This window comes from Lucilia sericata, unplaced genomic scaffold (genome assembly GCF_015586225.1).
Source record: "Lucilia sericata isolate MDLA Ls3-8-SP2 unplaced genomic scaffold, ASM1558622v1 Contig000842F_arrow, whole genome shotgun sequence".
Lineage (NCBI taxonomy): Eukaryota > Metazoa > Arthropoda > Insecta > Diptera > Calliphoridae > Lucilia > Lucilia sericata.
Window position 1 is genome coordinate 4,863 of NW_023994834.1, and position 22,638 is coordinate 27,500.

The 22,638-nt window shown below is 34.5% G+C and overlaps 2 protein-coding genes across 2 annotated transcripts in view; one reads left to right on the forward strand and one right to left on the reverse strand.

Moving 5' to 3' along the window:
• Nucleotides 1-7,465: 7,465 nt before the first annotated feature.
• Nucleotides 7,466-8,303, reverse strand: LOC119608493 (trypsin-3-like). The gene has a single exon (XM_037962938.1). It carries the CDS (start codon nucleotides 8,123-8,125, stop codon nucleotides 7,466-7,468), a length of 660 nt encoding a protein of 219 aa, XP_037818866.1. The 5' UTR covers nucleotides 8,126-8,303.
• Nucleotides 8,304-13,939: 5,636 nt separating this feature from the next.
• LOC119608494 (mucin-5AC) overlaps nucleotides 13,940-22,638 on the forward strand; it is a 10,324-nt gene continuing 1,625 nt past the window's right edge. Inside the window, 2 exon segments of the mRNA XM_037962939.1 lie at nucleotides 13,940-14,937; nucleotides 20,892-21,039. Coding sequence (XP_037818867.1) covers nucleotides 14,652-14,937; nucleotides 20,892-21,039 — 434 coding nt within the window. The 5' untranslated portion in view covers nucleotides 13,940-14,651.

A 22,638-nucleotide genomic window follows, 5' to 3' on the forward strand; every position in this document is an offset into this window, starting at 1 on the left:
TCACAGATTTTCATTGTTTAAGCTCTATCTCTTCTAGTTTCCAAGATAAATGGACTTTTATGTTTTCACTCAAGAAATCGATTTTTACTTGGAAATACAAGAGATCACAGATTTTCATTGTTTGGGCTCTATCTCTTCTAGTTTCCAAGATAAATGGACTTTTATGTTTTCACTCAAAAAAACGATTTTTAATAGGAAATAAAAGTGATCACAGATTTTCATTGTTTAGGCTCTATCTCTTCTAGTTTCCAAGATAAATGAACTTTTATGTTTTCACTCAAAAAATCGATTTTATTCTAAAAAAAATAAAAGTGATCACGATTTTCTTTGTTTAGGCTCTATCTCTTATAGTTTCCAAGATAAATGGACTTTTATGTTTTCACTCAAAAAATCGATTTTTACTTGAAAATAAAAGTGATCACAGATTTTCATTGTTTGGGCTCTATCTCTTCTAGTTTCCAAGATAAATGGATTTTTATATTTTCACTCAAAAATCGATTTTAGGTGGGAAATAAAAGTGAACACAGATTTTCATTGTTTAGGATCTATCTCTTCTAGTTTCCAAGATACTAGAAAATAAAAGTGATCACAGATTTTCATTGCTTAGGCTCTATCACTTCTAGTTTGCAGGATAAATGGACTTTTATGTTTTCACTCAAAAACTCGATTTTTACTAAGAAATAAAAGTGATCACAGATTTTCATTGTTTAGGCTCTATCTCTTCTAGTTTCCAAAATAAATGGACTTTTATGTTTTCACTCAAATAATCCATTTTTACTCGAAAATAAAAGTGATCACAGATTTTCATTGTTTAAGCTCTATCTCTTCTAGTTTCCAAGATAAATGGACTTTTATGTTTTCACTCAAAAAACCAATTTTTACTGGGAAATAAAAGTGATCACAGATTTTCATTGTTTAGGCTCTATCTCTTCTAGTTTCCAAGATAAATGGACTTTTATGTTTTCACTCAAAAAATCGATTTTTAATAGGAAATAAAAGTGATCACAGATTTTCATTGTTTAGGCTCTATCTCTTCTAGTTTCCAAGATAAATGGACTTTTATGTTTTCACGCAAAAAAACAATTTTCACTAGGAAATAAAAGTGATCACAGATTTTCATTGTTTAGGCTCTATCTCTTCTAGTTTCCAAGATAAATGGACTTTTATGTTTTTACTCAAAAAATCGATTTTTACTAGGAATTAAAAGAGATCACAGATTTTCATTGTTTAGGCTCTATCTCTTCTAGTTTCCAAGATAAATGGACTTTTATGTTTTCACTCAAAAAATCGATTTTTAATAGGAAATAAAAGTGATCACAGATTTTCATTGTTTAGGCTCTATCTCTTCTAGTTTCCAAGATAAATGGACTTTTATGTTTTCACGCAAAAAACCAATTTTCACTAGGAAATAAAAGTGATCACAGATTTTCATTGTTTAGGCTCTATCTCTTCTAGTTTCCAAGATAAATGGACTTTTATGTTTTCACTCAAAAAATAGATTTTTACTTGGAAATACAAGAGATCACAGATTTTCATTGTTTGGGCTCTATCTCTTCTAGTTTCCAAGATAAATGGACTTTTATGTTTTCACTAAAAAAAACGATTTTTAATAGGAAATAAAAGTGATCACAGATTTTCATTGTTTAGGCTCTATCTCTTCTAGTTTCCAAGATAAATGGACTTTTATGTTTTCACGCAAAAAACCAATTTTCACTAGGAAATAAAAGTGATCACAGATTTTCATTGTTTAGGCTCTATCTCTTCTAGTCTCCAAGATAAATGGACTTTTATGTTTTCACTCAAAAAACCAATTTTCACTAGGAAATAAAAGTCATCACAGATTTTCATTGTTTAGGCTCTATCTCTTCTAGTTTCCAAGATAAATGGACTTTTATGTTTTCACTCAAAAAACCAATTTTCACTAGGAAATAAAAGTGATCACAGATTTTCATTGTTTAGGCTCTATCTCTTCTAGTTTCCAAGATAAATGGACTTTTATGTTTTCACTCAAAAAATCGATTTTTACTTGGAAATACAAGAGATCACAGATTTTCATTGTTTGGGCTCTATCTCTTCTAGTTTCCAAGGTAAATGGACTTTTATGTTTTCACTCAAAAAAACGATTTTTAATAGGAAATAAAAGTGATCACAGATTTTCATTGTTTAGGCTCTATCTCTTCTAGTTTCCAAGATAAATGGACTTTTATGTTTTCACTCAAAAAATCGATTTTTACTTGAAAATAAAAGTGATCACAGATTTTCATTGTTTAGGCTCTATCTCTTCTAGTTTCCAAGATAAATGGACTTTTATGTTTTCACTCAAAAAATAGATTTTTACTTGAAAATAAAAGTGATCACAGATTTTCATTGTTTAGGCTCTATCTCTTCTAGTTTCCAAGATAAATGGACTTTTATGTTTTCACTCAAAAAATCGATTTTTACTTGAAAATAAAAGTGATCACAGATTTTCATTGTTTAGGCTCTATCTCTTCTAGTTTCCAAAATAAATGGACTTTTATGTTTTCACTCAAATAATCCATTTTTACTGGAAAATAAAAGTGATCACATATTTTCATTGTTTAAGCTCTATCTCTTCTAGTTTCCAAGATAAATGGACTTTTATGTTTTCATTAAAAAAATCAATTTTTACTGGGAAATAAAAGTGATCACAGATTTTCATTGTTTAGGCTCTATCTCTTCTAGTTTCCAAGAAAAATGGACTTTTATGTTTTCACTCAAAAACTCGATTTTTATTAGGAAATAAAGTTGATCACAGATTTTCATTGTTTAGGCTCTATCTCTATATAAATGGAGTTTTATGTTTTCACTCAAAAAATCGATTTTTAATAGGAAATAAAAGTGATCACAGATTTTCATTGTTTAGGCTCTATCTCTTCTAGTTTCCAAGATAAATGGACTTTAATGTTTTCACGCAAAAAACCAATTTTCACTAGGAAATAAAAGTGATCACAGATTTTCATTGTTTAGGCTCTATCTCTTCTAGTTTCCAAGATAAATGGACTTTTATGTTTTCACTCAAAAAATCGATTTTTACTTGGAAATACAAGAGATCACAGATTTTCATTGTTTGGGCTCTATCTCTTCTAGTTTCCAAGATAAATGGACTTTTATGTTTTCACTCAAAAAAACGATTTTTAATAGGAAATAAAAGTGATCACAGATTTTCATTGTTTAGGCTCTATCTCTTCTAGTTTCCAAGATAAATGGACTTTTATGTTTTCACGCAAAAAACCAATTTTCACTAGGAAATAAAAGTGATCACAGATTTTCATTGTTTAGGCTCTATCTCTTCTAGTTTCCAAGATAAATGGACTTTTATGTTTTCACGCAAAAAACCAATTTTCACTAGGAAATAAAAGTGATCACAGATTTTCATTGTTTAGGCTCTATCTCTTCTAGTTTCCAAGATAAATGAACTTTTATGTTTTCACTCAAAAAAACAATTTTCACTAGGAAATAAAAGTAATCACAGATTTTCATTGTTTAGGCTTTTAGTTTCCAAGATAAATGGACTTTTATGTTTTCACTCAAAAAATCGATTTTTAATAGGAAATAAAAGTGATCACAGATTTTCATTGTTTAGGCTCTATCTCTTCTAGTTTCCAAGATAAATGGACTTTTATGTTTTCACGCAAAAAACCAATTTTCACTAGGAAATAAAAGTGATCACAGATTTTCATTGTTTAGGCTCTATCTCTTCTAGTTTCCAAGATAAATGGACTTTTATGTTTTTACTCAAAAAATCGATTTTTACTTGGAAATACAAGAGATCACAGATTTTCATTGTTTGGGCTCTATCTCTTCTAGTTTCCAAGATAAATGGACTTTTATGTTTTCACTCAAAAAATCGATTTTTACTTGAAAATAAAAGTGATCACAGATTTTCATTGTTTAGGCTCTATCTCTTCTAGTTTCCAAGATAAATGAACTTTTATGTTTTCACTCAAAAAAACAATTTTCACTAGGAAATAAAAGTAATCACAGATTTTCATTGTTTAGGCTTTTAGTTTCCAAGATAAATGGACTTTTATGTTTTCACTCAAAAAATCGATTTTTAATAGGAAATAAAAGTGATCACAGATTTTCATTGTTTAGGCTCTATCTCTTCTAGTTTCCAAGATAAATGGACTTTTATGTTTTCACGCAAAAAACCAATTTTCACTAGGAAATAAAAGTGATCACAGATTTTCATTGTTTAGGCTCTATCTCTTCTAGTTTCCAAGATAAATGGACTTTTATGTTTTCACTCAAAAAATCGATTTTTACTTGAAAATAAAAGTGATCACAGATTTTCATTGCTTAGGCTCTATCTCTTCTAGTTTGCAGGATAAATGGACTTTTATGTTTTCACTCAAAAACTCGATTTTTACTAGGAAATAAAAGTGATCACAGATTTTCATTGTTTAGGCTCTATCTCTTCTAGTTTCCAAAATAAATGGACTTTTATGTTTTTACTCAAATAATCCATTTTTACTCGAAAATAAAAGTGATCACAGATTTTCATTGTTTGGGCTCTATCTCTTCTAGTTTCCAAGATAAATGGACTTTTATGTTTTCACTCAAAAAATCGATTTTTGGTGGAAAATAAAACTGTTTGGGCTCTATCTCTTCTAGTTTCCAAGATAAATGGACTTTTATATTTTCACTCAAAAAAACGATTTTTAATAAGAAATAAAAGTGATCACAGATTTCCATTGTTTAGGCTCTATCTCTTCTAGTTTCCAAGATAAATGGACTTTTATGTTTTCACGCAAAAAACCAATTTTCACTAGGAAATAAAAGTGATCACAGATTTTCATTGTTTAGGCTCTATCTCTTCTAGTTTCCAAAATAAATGGACTTTTATGTTTTTACTCAAATAATCCATTTTTACTCGAAAATAAAAGTGATCATAGATTTTCATTGTTTGGGCTCTATCTCTTCTAGTTTCCAAGATAAATGGACTTTTATGTTTTCACTCAAAAAATCGATTTTTGGTGGAAAATAAAACTGTTTGGGCTCTATCTCTTCTAGTTTCCAAGATAAATGGACTTTTATGTTTTCACTCAAAAAAACGATTTTTAATAAGAAATAAAAGTGATCACAGATTTCCATTGTTTAGGCTCTATCTCTTCTAGTTTCCAAGATAAATGGACTTTTATGTTTTCACGCAAAAAACCAATTTTCACTAGGAAATAAAAGTGATCACAGATTTTCATTGTTTAGGCTCTATCTCTTCTAGTTTCCAAGATAAATGGACTTTTATGTTTTTACTCAAAAAATCGATTTTTACTTGGAAATACAAGAGATCACAGATTTTCATTGTTTGGGCTCTATCTCTTCTAGTTTCCAAGATAAATGGACTTTTATGTTTTCACTCAAAAAAACGATTTTTAATAGGAAATAAAAGTGATCACAGATTTTCATTGTTTAGGCTCTATCTCTTCTAGTTTCCAAGATAAATGGACTTTTATGTTTTCACGCAAAAAACCAATTTTCACTAGGAAATAAAAGTGATCACAGATTTTCATTGTTTAGGCTCTATCTCTTCTAGTTTCCAAGATAAATGGACTTTTATGTTTTCACTCAAAAAATCGATTTTTACTTGAAAAGAAAAGTGATCACAGATTTTCATTGCTTAGGCTCTATCTCTTCTAGTTTGCAGGATAAATGGACTTTTATGTTTTCACTCAAAAACTCGATTTTCACTAGGAAATAAAAGTGATCACAGATTTTCATTGTTTAGGCTCTATCTCTTCTAGTTTCCAAAATAAATGGACTTTTATGTTTTTACTCAAATAATCCATTTTTACTCGAAAATAAAAGTGATCACAGATTTTCATTGTTTGGGCTCTATCTCTCCTAGTTTCCAAGATAAATGGACTTTTATGTTTTCACTCAAAAAATCGATTTTTGGTGGAAAATAAAACTGTTTGGGCTCTATCTGTTCTAGTTTCCAAGATAAATGGACTTTTATGTTTTCACTCAAAAAAACGATTTTTAATAAGAAATAAAAGTGATCACAGATTTCCATTGTTTAGGCTCTATCTCTTCTAGTTTCCAAGATAAATGGACTTTTATGTTTTCACGCAAAATACCAATTTTCACTAGGAAATAAAAGTGATCACAGATTTTCATTGTTTAGGCTCTATCTCTTCTAGTTTCCAAGATAAATGGACTTTTATGTTTTCACTCAAAAAATCGATTTTTACTTGAAAATAAAAGTGATCACAGATTTTCATTGTTTAGGCTCTATCTCTTCTAGTTTCCAAGATAAATGGACTTTTATGTTTTCACTCAAAAAATCGATTTTTACTCGAAAATAAAAGTGATCACAGATTTTCATTGTTTAGGCTCTATCTCTTCTAGTTTCCAAAATAAATGGACTTTTATGTTTTCACTCAAAAAATCGATTTTTGGTGGAAAATAAAACTGATCACAGATTTTCATTGTTTAGGCTCTATCTCTTCTGGTTTCCAAGATAAATGAACTTTTATGTTTTCAATCAAAAACTCGATTTTTTCCAAAAAAAATAAAAGTGATCACAGATTTTCATTGTTTAGGCTCTATCTTTTCTAGTTTCCAAGATAAATAGACTTTTATGTTTTCACTCAAAAAATCGATTTTTACTTTAAAATAAAAGTGATCACAGATTTTCATTGTTTAGGCTCTATCTCTTCTAGTTTCCAAGATAAATGGACTTTTATGTTTTCACTCAAAAAATCGATTTTTACTCGAAAATAAAAGTGATCACAGATTTTCATTGTTTAGGCTCTATCTCTTCTAGTTTCCAAGATAAATGGACTTTTATGTTTTCACTCAAAAAATCGATTTTTGGTGGAAAATAAAACTGATCACAGATTTTCATTGTTTAGGCTCTATCTCTTCTGGTTTCCAAGATAAATGAACTTTTATGTTTTCAATCAAAAACTCGATTTTTTCCAAAAAAAATAAAAGTGATCACAGATTTTCATTGTTTATGCTCTATCTCTTCTAGTTTCCAAGATAAATGGACTTTTATGTTTTCTCTCAAAAAATCGATTTTTACTCGAAAATAAAAGTGATCACAGATTTTCTTTGTTTAGGATCTATCTCTTCTAGTTTCCAAGATAAATGGACTTTTACGTTTTCACTCAAAAAAATTGATTTTTACTAGAAAATAGAAGTGATCACAGATTTTCATTGTTTAGGCTCTATCTCTTCTAGTTTCCGACTTTTATGTTTTCACTCCAAAAATGTGTAGTCAGGACAGACTATAGACCTGACTATGGACTAGACTATAGGCTGGACTAGTCTATAGTACTACATATATAGTCTGATCTATGGTTTGTAGTATGGACTATTGTCTGGTCTATATAGCGTAGTCTAATTTTGTGTTATATTTACAATAATTTAACATGCAACGGTATTTTCTCAAATTTATTATATGTAGATGTGTGTGTATTATCATATATTATCAGTTTGTTTATAAAACTGCATTATAAACATTTGATAGAATACCCCTAACCCAGGGCAATAACTCCGTGACTCTAGCATAAATACCGGGTTTATTGGGTTCAGCACAACCTATACCCCATGATACAATGCCAACCTGTTTTCCATTGATGACCATAGGTCCACCTGAATCATATTTACAAGTATCTATACCGCCATATTTGTAGCCAGCACATATCATGCGCCTAGTAATACGTCCCGAACCAATCTGACGGCTGCATGTACATTGTTTAACTATTGGCACATGGGCCACCATTAGAGTATCGGAGATTGTGGGATTATTCAAATCGGTAAAACCCCAACCTATGACTGTAGCAATTGTACCATCCCTTATGCGTGCTTTAGGTCCAACTAATTTTATGGGTTGCACTTGTGGTCCTAATTTAAAGCTACCCAAAATTTTTATCAAGCCAACATCATAGTCATAGTTATCACTGGTCCAATTTTTATTGAAATAAATAGCCTCAACATTGTAAACATCACCCTGTTTTACCGCCAGCGATTTATCACCCACATGCACTCTTAGGTTGTCTGGAGATAAGTTATGTATACAATGAGCTGCAGTTAGAATGGTATGTTCGTTGATTATGGAACCGCCACATATATGAAATAGAATAGTTATCGTTGGCATATAAGAGAGAGGCTATGAAGGGATATGTTTCCACAGCTACCCGACCACCAATAACTCTTGGTTGCACTTGCTTACCATTCAGTTCTTCAGCCTTAATAAATGTCACCAAATAACAGCCGACAATTAGACAAGCGTATTTCAGAGAAGACGCGTACATATTCTCTCAACTAGTTATTAGTTGAAGTTATATTTCAAACTTAAACATAAATGAGTTGTGGACTCTTAAACAGTATTTAAATATGCATTACTGTAAACTATGATTTATTGATATTTAATTGTTTATAGATAAAAGAAAAATTAATTTTTTGCGATATTAAAACGATGAAAAGAAAGTTTTAGTTTAGACGTCATTCTATATATTAATTGCTAATTATCGGGTTTTGGCCTATCTCGTTTTCTGATGGGAAATAAAACAGTTTCAGTACAATCTAGTCTATAGTCTGGACTATAATCCAGTCTAGTGTCCAGTATATAGTCTATTCTATAGTCTGGACTATAGTCTAGTCTATAGTCTGGACTGTAGTCTAGTCTATAGTCTGGACTCTAGTATATAGTCTAGTCTAAAGTCTAGTTTATAGTCTAGTCTTTAGTCTGGACTATAGTCTGGACTATAGTCTAGTCTATAGTCTGGACTATAGTCTAGTCTATAGTCTGGACTATAGTCTAGTCTATAGTCTGGACTATAGTCTAGTCTATAGTCTGGACTATAGTCTAGTCTATAGTCTGGACTATAGTCTAGTCTATAGTCTGGACTATAGTCTAGTCTATAGTCTAGTCTATAGTCTAGTCTATAGTCTAGTCTATAGTCTAGTCTATAGTCTAGTCTATAGTCTAGTCTATAGTCTAGTCTATAGTCTAGTCTATAGTCTAGTCTATAGTCTAGTCTATAGTCTAGTCTATAGTCTAGTCTATAGTCTAGTCTATAGTCTAGTCTATAGTCTAGTCTAGTCTATAGTCTAGTCTATATCTAGTCTAGTCTAGTCTATAGTCTAGTCTATAGTCTAGTCTATAGTCTAGTCTATAGTCTAGTCTATAGTCTAGTCTATAGTCTAGTCTATAGTCTAGTCTATAGTCTAGTCTATAGTCTAGTCTATAGTCTAGTCTATAGTCTAGTCTATAGTCTAGTCTATAGTCTAGTCTATAGTCTAGTCTATAGTCTCTAGTCTCTATAGTCTAGTCTATAGTCTAGTCTATAGTCTAGTCTATCTAGTCTATAGTCTAGTCTATAGTCTAGTCTATAGTCTAGTCTATAGTCTAGTCTATAGTCTAGTCTATAGTCTAGTCTATAGTCTAGTCTATAGTCTAGTCTATAGTCTAGTCTATAGTCTAGTCTATAGTCTAGAGTCTAGTCTATAGTCTAGTCTATAGTCTAGTCTATAGTCTAGTCTATAGTCTAGTAGTCTATAGTCTAGTCTATAGTCTAGTCTATAGTCTAGTCTATAGTCTAGTCTATAGTCTAGTCTATAGTCTAGTCTATAGTCTAGTCTATAGTCTAGTCTATAGTCTAGTCTATAGTCTAGTCTATAGTCTAGTCTATATCTAGTCTATAGTCTAGTATAGTCTAGTCTATAGTCTAGTCTATATTCTAGTCTATAGTCTAGTCTATAGTCTAGTCTATAGTCTAGTCTATAGTCTAGTCTATAGTCTGGACTATAGTCTAGTCTATAGTCTAGTCTATAGTCTAGTCTATAGTCTAGTCTATAGTCTGGACTATAGTCTAGTCTATAGTCTGGACTATAGTCTAGTCTATAGTCTGGACTATAGTCTAGTCTATAGTCTGGACTATAGTCTAGTCTATAGTCTAGTCTATAGTGTGGACTATAGTCTAGTCTATAGTCTGGACTATATTCTAGTCTATAGTCTGGACTATAGTCTAGTCTATAGTCTAGTCTATAGTCTAGTCTATGGTCTGGACTATAGTCTAGTTTATAGTCTGGACTATAGTCTAGTCTATAGTCTGGACTATAATCTAGTCTACAGTCTAGTCTATAGTCCGACTCTAGACTATAGTCTAGTCTATAGTCTAGAGTCTCTAGTATATAGTTTAGTCTATAGTCTAGTCTATAATCTAGTCTATAGTCTAGTCTATAGTTTAGTCTATAGTCTAGTCTATAGTCTAGTCTATAGTTTAGTCTATAGTCTAGTCTATAGTCTAGTCTATAGTTTAGTCTATAGTCTAGTCTATAGTCTAGTCTATAGTCTAGTCTATAGTCTAGTCTATAGTCTAGTCTATAGTCTAGTCTATAGTCTAGTCTATAGTCTAGTCTATAGTCTAGTCTATAGTCTAGTCTATAGTCTAGTCTATAGTCTAGTCTATACTCTAGTCTATAGTCTAGTCTATAGTCTAGTCAATAGTCTAGCCTATAGTCTAGTCTATACTCTAGTCTATAGTCTAGTCTATAGTCTAGTCTATAGTCTAGTCTATAATCTAGTCTATAGTCTAGCCTATAGTTTAGTCTATAGTCTAGTCTATAGTCTAGTCTATAATCTAGCCTATAGTCTAGTCTATAATCTAGCCTATAGTCTAGTCTATAATCTAGCCTATAGTCTAGTCTATAGTCTAGTCTAGTCTATAGTCTAGACTATAGTTTAGTCTATAGTCTAGTCTATAGTCTAGATTATAGTTTAGTCTATAGTATAGTCTATAGTCTAGTCTATAGTCTAGTCTATAGTCTAGTCTATAGTCTAGTCTATAGTCTAGTCTATAGTCTAGCCTATAGTCTAGTCTATAGTCTAGTCTAGTCTATAGTCTAGTCTATAGTCTAGTCTATAGTTTAGTCTATAGTCTAGTCTATAGTCTAGTCTATAGTTTAGTCTATAGTCTAGTCTATAGTTTAGTCTATAGTCTAGTCTATAGTCTAGTCTATAGTCTAGTCTATAGTCTAGCCTATAATCTAGCCTATAGTCTAGTCTATAATCTAGCCTATAATCTAGTCTATAATCTAGCCTATAGTCTAGTCTATAATCTAGCCTATAGTCTAGTTTATAGTCTAGCCTATAGTCTAGTCTATAATCTAGCCTATAGTCTAGTCTATAGTCTAGCCTATAGTCTAGTCTATAGTCTAGCCTATAGTCTAGTCTATAGTCTAGTCTATAGTCTAGTCTATAGTCTAGTCTATAGTCTAGTCTAGTCTATAGTCTAGTCCATAGTCTACTTTTCGAGAAAAAAGGAAACGGTTGTTCTGAAGGAACTCTCATGAGAATCCAAGAGTCAATTTAGATAAAACTCTGGAACCAGCTTATCATACATAATTCCAAATTATTCAAAATAAGTGGAACCAATTTAGCAAGTCCTTTTAATAACTGACTTTAAAGGTAGTGACCAAAGGTCTCCCCCCAACAGAAATATGTATTCAAGCGGGAGAAAAACGAAACGACGTCAACATGTAGGCGTCTATATAAAGAACACATACATTCCTATATAACGTACGCTTAAGTACCTGCACAACGATGAAAATTTGCTGCAGATACCCACACAAACACTATCACTCGCACTCTGCGAAAGAAAAAAAAAATGAAGAGAGAAAATAGAAGCGGCCTCAAAAACCCTCCTCCACCTCCAATATTTGCTAGCTGACATATGCCTGTTCTCCTTAGTCGTTTTTTCCCTATTCATACGTTGAATTTGTTGTTTTAGTGTGGACCGTAGGAGAGAAGGTGGCGAAGGCATAACAGAACTGAGGGAGTGTTATACTGATGTTGTAGTTGTTCTTGTAGATACCTACACAACAACAACGACGACGACGTCGAATACAACAAATATTCTACAGCCAGAGTACAGTGTTGATTGTTATGTGAGTTGTTCTGTCCCTAGATATTGTGGTGTGCTGCTGTTGCTGCCGTTGGTTTGCATTGTTGTTACTGTTATTTTGAAGAGGATGTTTGAAGTCAATGTGGCTGGCTGGCTGGCTGACTGTCTGTTATTGTTTTGCTGAGCTGTGCTGTGTTGTGCTCTTTAATGCCGCCTTACTCTCTCGTTTATTTTGTAACAGTTACTACAAAAAAATTAAATTAAAATGTAAAAATCATCGTTGCTGTTTTTGTTGTTGTTGTTATTATCGTGGACTGGGTGACTGGCTCGCTTGATAGACAACTGTCATGGCTAAACAGAGTTTTAGTTTGTTGCTTAACTATGTCCGTCCAATCGTTAGCAACAATGTGCAATCTGAAAAGCTTTTTTGGGGGACTTTAGAAAATATTTCAAATCAAAAAATCGTGTCTGAGGGTAAACTCTATTTTAAAGGACTTCTGCTAATGCAGAGCAGAGACAGAGAGTGTTTTCTTCTCTTCGCCATGAAAACTTCTTAGTACGACTGCTGAATGTCTCGCAATCCTATTTAAGGAGGTCTGGCATTCCAGGACGAATCGTATGCTTTTTTCTTCAGGGGAGCTCTCAAATTCACTCATAGATCAGTTCTAGTTCAGTTCTAGTTCAGTACCAGTTCTGTTCTAGTTCAGTTCTAGTTCAGTTCTAGTTCAGTTCTAGTTCAGTTCTAGTTCAGTTCTAGTTCATTTCTAGTTCAGTTCTAGTTCAGTTCTAGTTCAGTTCTAATTCAGTTCTAGTTCAGTTCTAGTTCAGTTCTAGTTCAGTTCTAGTTCAGTTCTAGTTCAGTTCTAGTTCTGTTCTAGTTCTGTTCTAGTTCAGTTCTAGTTCAGTTCTAGTTCAGTTCTAGTTCAGTTCTAGTTCAGTTCTAGTTCAGTTCTAGTTCAGTTCTAGTTCAGTTCTAGTTCTAGTTCAGTTCTAGTTCAGTTCTAGTTCAGTTCTAGTTCAGTTCTAGTTCTAGTTCAGTTCTAGTTCAGTTCTAGTTCAGTTCTAGTTCAGTTCTAGTTCAGTTCTAGTTCAGTTCTAGTTCAGTTCTAGTTCAGTTCTAGTTCAGTTCTAGTTCAGTTCTAGTTCAGTTCTAGTTCAGTTCTAGTTCAGTTCTAGTTCAGTTCTAGTTCAGTTCTAGTTCAGTTCTAGTTCAGTTCTAGTTCAGTTCTAGTTCAGTTCTAGTTCAATTCTAGTTCAGTTCTAGTTCAGTTCTAGTTCAGTTCTAGTTCAGTTCTAGTTCAGTTCTAGTTCAGTTCTAGTTCAGTTCTAGTTCAGTTCTAGTTCAGTTCTAGTTCAGTTCTAGTTCAGTTCTAGTTCAGTTCTAGTTCAGTTCTAGTTCAGTTCTAGTTCAGTTCTAGTTCAGTTCTAGTTCAGTTCTAATTTCAGTTCTAGCTCAGTTCTAGTTCAGTTCTAGATCATTTCCAGTTCAGTTCAAGGTCAGATCTGGGTTAGGTCTAGTTCAGTTCTATTCACACCATTCACTAGATCACAGAACTCATCAATGTTGTTCGCTCATGATATCACTTCAACAACTTGTGGAGTTGTCTCTATGCTCTGCGAACGGTCATTGTGGACTTCTAATTGTTACATTTTAAGGACCTTTTCCTAACATCCTCGTATTTAACTTGTTATGGAGGTTTTATTATTGTTTTGTTACACTGTTGCTTGTTGTTTTTGTTGAAACGAAATGAAGAAAAAACAAATAAACACAGATCCTACAACAACTACAGGCTACAGCACCATCAACCTAAACATCAAAACTGAAACGAAGAAACAAACGACCGGTAAAAGAATTTCGCTATAAAAATAATGACAACAACAAAAAGCAAAACAAACTATTGACGTCGTACATAGTGAGTGAGTGTATTTTAGCGATTTGACAACGCGGTTACTGCTACTGCAGTTTATGCTGTTGCTGCCGCCGCCTGCACCCTCCCCCTTCTATGACGCTGGTGGTGCCTGGTGTTTGCTGCTGCTGCTGCTCTCTCTCGGAAAACTGGCAACCAAAGCCTGCTGTAGCTGTTGTTGTTGCTATTATTATTATTGCGGCTCTTAACGTTGGAGATGGTGCTTCTTCACCATCAATTGTTTCTTTCGTGTGTAGTTGAGTGAGTGAGTGTGTGTGGCTGTTTGTGCGCGCGATTTTTTGTTGTTTTTATATTTTCAAATTTTTTCTTTGACTCGTCGTTGTCGTTGCTAACATGGTCGTCGTGGTTGTTGTTGTTGTTGAGGCTCTGACTGTTGCTGCAGCTACTGCTCTTGGGGTTTATAATGTTGTTGTTGCTGTTTGCTGCTGCCGTTATTATTGTTGTTGTTTTCGTCGTCGTCGTTGTTGTTGGCTGTTGTGTGTACATTTGCAAAAGCGGTGGTTGTTGGTTAGTTCGCATATCTGTAATCGTCTCATTCAAGTGTCCAACTTTTGTCGGAGCGGTCGTCGCATCATCAACATCACAGCACAGCAATATATAGAAACGCATACACGGGTATACAAAACAAAAACAACAAAATAAAAAAAATAAAACAGCAAAAAAAGCACTTTTGTATGTGCGGACTTAACTAAACAACACTATTATCATCATCTTAACCACCGCCAGCAGCAGTGTGTCTCCTCTTTTCCTGGATTTTTCTTTCACATTTGTCTGCATTTAATCAATGCTGCTTGCAGCTTTAATTAATTAAAAAGAAAACGCAATTCCCGGGTTCCAGACCTATTAAATGTCATTTGTTATGGGTTCTGAAGAATTAAGTGGCACTTCCTTAAGCGGTATTAGCAGCAGCGGCTCACTCGCCCCACATCATACCAACAACACCATGAAATCGACTAAAACTCAACGCGGCGGTATCAGTGAATCCTCTACAACATCCGATAATACCACCGATTTTATTGAAATTGTTAAAAAACATCAAATCGTCTATAATACTCATCATCCGGACTATAAAAATGTCGAAGTCAAATTAAAAGTTTGGTCGCAAATCGCTGAAGAAATTGGTTTATCTGTGGGTAAGTACAACAACAACAACAGCATGCACAGTTCGTATGTATAGTATATACAGTGTCTCTCATAAGTATTCGAATTTGTGTAAACTATGAAAAGAAACCAAATTTAATAATATATTTTGTGTGGAAAATAAATAAATTAATTTGTTATATTGTCTAGATAGTCCTTAGTTTTGATATCACGCCCCTTAAAAATTGGAAACTTTACATTTACTTAAATTAGTTGTGCTTTTTTAAAAAAAGTCCATGAAACTACTTCACAAAAGTATGCGAATTTTTCCTGTATTTCATATTTGATCATATTATACGATACACAAATTTTAGAATCGCATGGTTTTATGCTTAATATGTTACTATCAACCGCATGGATATATTTTTGACCCATTTGGTCCACAATTTTGGGGGATTTGTACCCTCTTTTCATGTAATATCATTAAAATGGCGATTTTTGGCTATATTTGTAATGTTTTCACCCTTTTTCCAGAAATAAAACCAAAATTTAATATTGGAATTTAATAGAACCCATAGGGTATCTAAAAATAATATTTTTTGTTATAAGGATCTGTACTTAAACGTTCCAAGATGTGTTTTTGGTATCGTTTTTCAGTTTCTAATTGAATTATCTGGATCATAAGTCCCTTTTCGTACCTCTAGGGACGATATTTTTCGACAAAGTTGTCTAGTGTATATTCATGTACATATTGGCACTAATGTATTTTAAATTTTCAATATATTATAGCGGTATACAACCCCAAAACATGCCTTAACAAAACGTCATCCTATATAGTAGATTTCAGTTTTTACTATTCGTAACTTTCACGCTTATGTTGCCCGTTACAATAACACTGTAAGTCCTAAATTTTGGTTTTAATTTGATCATAGTAAATAATATTTAAACACATATCAACATTTTTGATGTAATCATAATGATATCGTGCTATGCAGCATGGAGGCCATTGGTATATAAAAATAATGATTTTACTATTTTGAATGGTGTTTCTTCGAGGCATGTTTTGGAGTTGTACACTTCCACAACACATTGAAAACTTAAAATGTATAAAAGCTGATATCTAAAAGAATATATACCAGAAAACTTTCCCCGAAAATAGTTTATCCTAGTATTATAAAAATGGACTAAGTTCCAATATATTGAATTAGCGAAAGAAGAATGATCCGAATAATTTATCTTGGAACGTTTAAATACAGATTCTTGTAACAAAAGATATTATTTTTAGATACCCCAAAGGGTCTTTTAAGTCCCAATATCAAATTTTTGTTTTATCTCTGGAAAAAAGGAGAAAAATTTACAATTATGGCCAAAAATCGCCATTTTAATGATAATACATGAAAAGAGGGTACAAATTCCGCAAAATTGTGGACCAAATGGGCCAAAAATATATCCTTTCCGTGGATAGTAACCCCTTAAAACAATATTACGCATAAAAACCATTCGATTCTAAAATTTGTGTTGCGTATAATATGATCAAATATGAAATACAGGAAAAATTCGTATACTTTTGTGAGGCAATTTCATGGACTTTTTTTAAAAAAGCACAATTAATTTAAATCAATGCAAATTTTTCAAGTTTTAAAAAGCGTGATATCAAACATAAGGACTATCTATACAATATAACAAATTAATTTATTTATTTTGCACACAAAATATATTATTAAATTTGGTTTCTTTTTATAGTTTACCCAAATTCGAATAATTATGAGAGACACTGTATGTACATATAGTGCGTTTTACTTTATAAAAGGCATTGCAACTCCACCACCACCTCTCACTAGGAAAAAAAACAACAAACTTTAATCAAAATCACAAACTTTAGTCTTTTTTTCTTGAAAAATTTTCATCTCGCCATAACTAGAAGAAAATCTTGTAACAAAAATATTATAGCAGAAAAGGAAAAAATTGAAAAAAATCGTTAAAATACTACAAGAAAAAAATGGCAAAAGAGGAACAACAAAAAAAACAAAACAAAATAGTGCGAAAACAAGAAGAAAAAACAGAGAGTAATTTTGTAGATACACAGCAGTTGTGTGGTCAATGTAGAGCTTTTTCTCGGCATAATTTTTTTATAAACTTGCGAATAAAATTTATAGGAACCTTAGACTATAGACTGTATTAAAGACTAGACTATACTATAGAATAGACTATAGACTAAACTAGACTGTAGGCTAGACTGCAGATTGTACTATATACTAGACCATAGAATAGACTATAGACTATTCTATAGAAAAGACTACAGACTGGACTATAAACTAAAGACTAGACTATAGACTAAACTATAGACTAGACTATAGACTAGACTATAGACTAAACTATAGACTAGACTATAGACTAGACTATAGATTAGACTATAGACTAGACTACAGAACAGACTATAGACTAGACTATAGACTAGACTATAGACTAGACTATAGACTAGACTATAGACTAGACTATAGACTAGACTATAGACTAGACTATAGACTAGACTATAGACTAGACTATAGACTAGACTATAGACTAGACTATAGACTAGACTTTGACTAGACTTTGACTAGACTATAGACTAGACTAAAGACTAGACTATAGACTAGACTAAAGACTAGACTATAGACTAGACTATAGACTAGACTATAGACTAGACTATAGACTAGACTATAGACTAGACTATAGACTAGACTATAGACTAGACTATAGACTAGACTATAGACTAGACTATAGACTAGACTATAGACTAGACTATAGACTAGACTATAGACTAGACTATAGACTAGACTATAGACTAGACTATAGACTATAGACTAGACTATAGACTAGACTATAGACTAGACTATAGACTAGACTATAGACTAGACTATAGACTAGACTATAGACTAGACTATAGACTAGACTATAGACTAGACTATAGACTAGACTATAGATCGACTATAGACTAGACTATAGACTAGACTATAGACTAGACTATAGACTAGACTATAGACTAGACTATAGACTAAGACTATAGACTAGACTATAGACTAGACTATAGACTAGGACTATAGACTAGACTATAGACTAGGACTATAGACTAGACTATAGACTAGACTATAGACTAGGACTATCGACTAGACTATAGACTAGACTATAGACTAGACTATAGACTAGACTATAGACTAGACTATAGACTAGACTATAGACTAGACTATAGACTAGACTATAGACTAGACTATAGACTAGATATAGGACTAGACTATAGACTAGACTATAGACTAGACTATAGACTAGACTATAGACTAGACTATAGACTAGACTATAGACTAGACTATAGACAGACTATAGACTAGACTAGATAGACTATAGACTAGACTTGACTAGACTTTGACTAGACTATAGACTAGACTAAAGACTAGGACTATAGACTAGACTAAATGACTAGACTATAGACTAGACTATAGACTAGACTATAGACTAGACTATAGACTACACTATAGACTAGACTATAGACTAGACCATAGAATAGACTATAGACTATTCTATAGAAAAGACTATAGACTATTCTATAGAAAAGACTATAGACTGGACTATAAACTAAAGACTAGACTATAGACTAGACTATAGATTAGACTATAGACTAGACTACAGACTAGACTATGGACCAGACTATAGACTAGTCTATAGACTAGACTATAGACTAGACTATAGACTAGACTATAGACTAGACTATAGACTAGTCTATAGACTAGACTATAGACTAGACTATATACTAGACTATAGACTAAACTATAGACTAGACTATAGACTAGACTATAGACTAGACTATAGACTAGACTATAGACTAGACTATAGACTAGACTATAGACTAGACTATAGACTAGACTATAGACTAGACTATAGACTAGACTAAAGACTAGACTATAGACTAGACTAAAGACTAGACTATAGACTAGACTATAGACTAGACTATAGACTAGACTATAGGCTAGACTATAGACTACACTATAGACTAGACTATAGACTAGACTATAGGCTCGACTAAACTATTGACTATAAGCTAGACTAAATACTACACTATAGACTAGACTATAGACTTGACTTTGAACTAGACTATAGACTAAACTATAGACTTGACTATAGACTGTGATATATATTTGACTATAGACTAGACTATCGACTTGGCTATAGATTTGACTATAGAGTAAACTATGGACTAGTGGCCTATTGACTATTATGTATTCTATTTATAAGTTAGAAAAAGTACTAAAGTACTGAATTTTCTATGCCTGCTATGCCGTATATTATTAACTGCTGGCATTTTTTTGATATATATTTTTTTTATCACATTCGAGTTATTTATGACTTTTCTGCTCGATAAAAATTATCATATATGCGCTCATTTTCTGATCATAAAAGATATTTCTTTCGGAAGAAAATTTTATCCTATCCGTTATTAAAAGAGTCTTTTATGAGCCTCTCTTTAAATCAGTTCTGACTCAATAATAAGTCGAATTACTGGTCGTTTTAGAGTAAATTTCTAAATATATTTTAGTTTTGAGTATTTTCTGCGACATTTTAATGTCTGTTACAGACATGCAAAGCCAAATACTTATACATTTAATATTATAAAAGAAAATTATATTAAGTAATTTTAGGCTGTACAAAACTCTTCAAAAAGAGTCTTTTACGAGCCGCTTTTTTAAACAGTTTCGTTTTATTTTGAACCATATTAACAAATAACTAAATATATCCCTTTATCTGATTAGAAAGGATATATTAGCGTAAAATATGTTTTATTTCTAAGAAAAAAACGAATACTGACAGATTTCGGATTTTCCTTCACATAAGACCTAAAAAATGTTCCCTAAAGTGGACCATCATCCTACACAAATCTCAATAATAACACATTTAAATGCAGTCCAGTGCTTTTTTCTAATGTTATTAAGTTAGCAGCACTTTTATTAAAAAGAGAAAACTTTATTTTCTCTTGCTCAGATATGTTTACGCTCCAAAGAAGCCGATAAAAACAAAGCAAAAGAAATATAAAGTAGAAAAAAACAAAACACCTCTATTTGTCAATAATTCCTCCTACTCCTCGCTCGGTATTCTATAAGAAAATGTTTGCATTTTAATGATTTGTTTACAAATCATTTAAAAAATTCAATTAAATACTAGCGTCTATTAGTCATTCTGTTTGAAACATTTGAATTTAACGTTTTGCCGTTAAAAAAGTTACAGTTTAAAATAAAATTACTGCAGTGCTTCTAGGCAACGATCTAAGTTACTTTTTTAGATAGAAAGATGTTATTTTGGTTTTTAATTTTTTAAAAATTAGAAAGTTTAATACCTCTATATTGTTTATTTATTTAGTAGAAAATTGCTTTTTAAAAACACGCCATTTGGTCACATAAATGTTAAATAAAAGAAAAGAGAAAAAAATTTAAACAGTCCCTAAAATGTCAAATAGCCGAATAAATAAGAATTGACAAAACAAAGATGCAATTGATAATTTTTTTATAAATAAAAATATGATTATTCTTAATAAGAATTTCCTTTAAATTATGAAAATAAAATGTTGCATTTGTAAAAGTTCTTTCGAACAGAAGCATGTGAAATTTATCAAATGTCCCGAAAATAAAATAAAATTATGGAGCAATGCTTGCGGTGTACATCTCAAGAAACATTCGAAAATTTGTATGTTTCATTTTAAAAAGTCAAACTTTATTGAACTGCACGATAAGGGTAAACGAGCACGTTTAATGCCGAATGCTGTTCCCAGTTTTGAACCAAATAGGGAAGTAAAGGATTCGAGCGGTAAGCAGAAGATAATTTAATGTCGATCGAAAAGAACTTGTTCAAAATGTCAGTAAAGTGTAATGCAATTCAAAAAAGTAACGGTTTTTTATATTTAATTACATTTGCTTAGAAAATCCTGTTTTTTTTTTTTAATTAAATATTTCTATTTAAAATTGCATTTAATTTTGTTTTTCAGATGCCTCTAAAAGAAAATGGAAAAATTTACGTGACAGTTATACAAAATATTTGCGTTCATTTCGCGTTGGTACCAAAACATCCAAGAAGTATCAATTTGGGCTCATGCCGAGCAGAGGACGCGGAAAACCCTATCAAGGACCAGGAAGGAAAGGCAAGAAGAGAAGGCAAGAGAGGGAGAGGCGAGCGAGCGAGAGCGAGCGAGCGAGCGAGCGAGCGAGCGAGCGAGCGAGCGACGAGCGAGCGAGCGAGCGACGAGCGAGCGAGAGAGGGAGGAGCGAGCGAGCGAGCGAGCGAGCGAGCGAGCGAGCGAGCGAGCGAGCGAGCGGCGAGCGAGCGGAGCGAGCGAGCGAGCGAGCGAGCGAGCTAGCGAGCGAGCGAGCGAGCGAGCGAGCGAGCGAGCGAGCGAGCGAGAGAGCGAGCGAGCGAGCGAGCGAGAGAGCGAGCGAGCGAGCGAGCGAGGAGCGAGCGAGCGAGCGAGCGAGCGAGCGAGCGAGGAGCGAGCGAGAGAGCGAGAGAGCGAGCGAGCGAGCGAGCGAGGAGCGAGCGAGCGAGCGAGCGAGCGAGCGAGCGAGAGAGCGAGCCAGCGAGCAGCAGCCAGCCAGCGAGCAGCGAGCGAGCGAGCGAGCGAGCGAGCGAGGAGCGAGAGCGAGCGAGCGAGCGAGCGAGCGAGCGAGCGAGCGAGCGAGCGAGCGAGCGAGCGAGCGAGCGAGCGAGAGAGCGAGCGAGCGAGCGAGCGAGGACGAGCGAGCGAGCGAGCGAGAGAGCGAGCGAGCGAGCGAGAGAGCGAGCGAGCGAGCGAGCAGCAGCGAGCGAGCGAGCGAGCGAGCGAGCGAGCGAGCGAGCGAGCGAGCGAGCGAGCGAGCGAGCGGAGCGAGCGAGCGAGCGAGCAAGAGAGGGAGCGAGCGAGCGAGCGAGCGAGCGAGCGAGCGAGCGAGCAGCGAGCGAGCGAGCGAGCGAGCGAGCAGAGCGAGAGCGAGCGATGAGAGCAGAGCGAGCGATGCTGAGCGAGCGAGCGAGCGAGCGAGCGAGCGAGCGAGCGAGCGAGCGAGCGAGGAGCGAGCGAGCGAGCGAGCGAGCGAGCGAGCGAGCGAGCGAGCGAGCGAGCGAGCGAGCGAGCGAGCGAGCGAGCGAGCGAGCGAGCGACGAGCGAGCGAGCTAGCGAGCCAGCCAGCGAGCCGCAGCGAGGAGCGAGCGAGCGAGCGAAGCGAGCGAGCGAGCGAGCGAGCGAGCGAGCGAGCGAGCGAGCGAGCGAGCGAGCGAGCGAGCGAGAGAGGGCGAGCGAGCGAGGCGAGCGAGCGAGCAGCGAGCGAGCGAGCGAGCGAGCGAGCGAGCTGAGCGAGCGAGAGCGAGCGAGAGCAGCGAGCGAGCGAGCGAGCGAGCGAGACGAGCGAGCGAGCGAGCGAGCGAGCGAGCGAGCGAGCTAGCGAGCGAGCGAGCGAGCAGCGAGCGAGCGAGCGATCGAGCGAGCGAGCGAGCGAGCGAGCGAGGCGAGCGAGCTGAGCGAGCGAGCGAGCTAGCGAGCGAGCGAGCGAGCGAGCGATGCGAGCGAGGAGCTAGCGAGCGAGCAGCGAGCGAGCTAGCGAGCGAGCGAGCTAGCGAGCGAGCGAGCTAGCGTAGGAGCTAGTCTACGCGATATCGATCTATCTATCTATCTATCTATCTATCTATCTATCTATCTATCTATCTATCTATCTATCTATCTATCTATCTACGGACTTAATTTAAAATTTTTCTTTTCTTAAGAT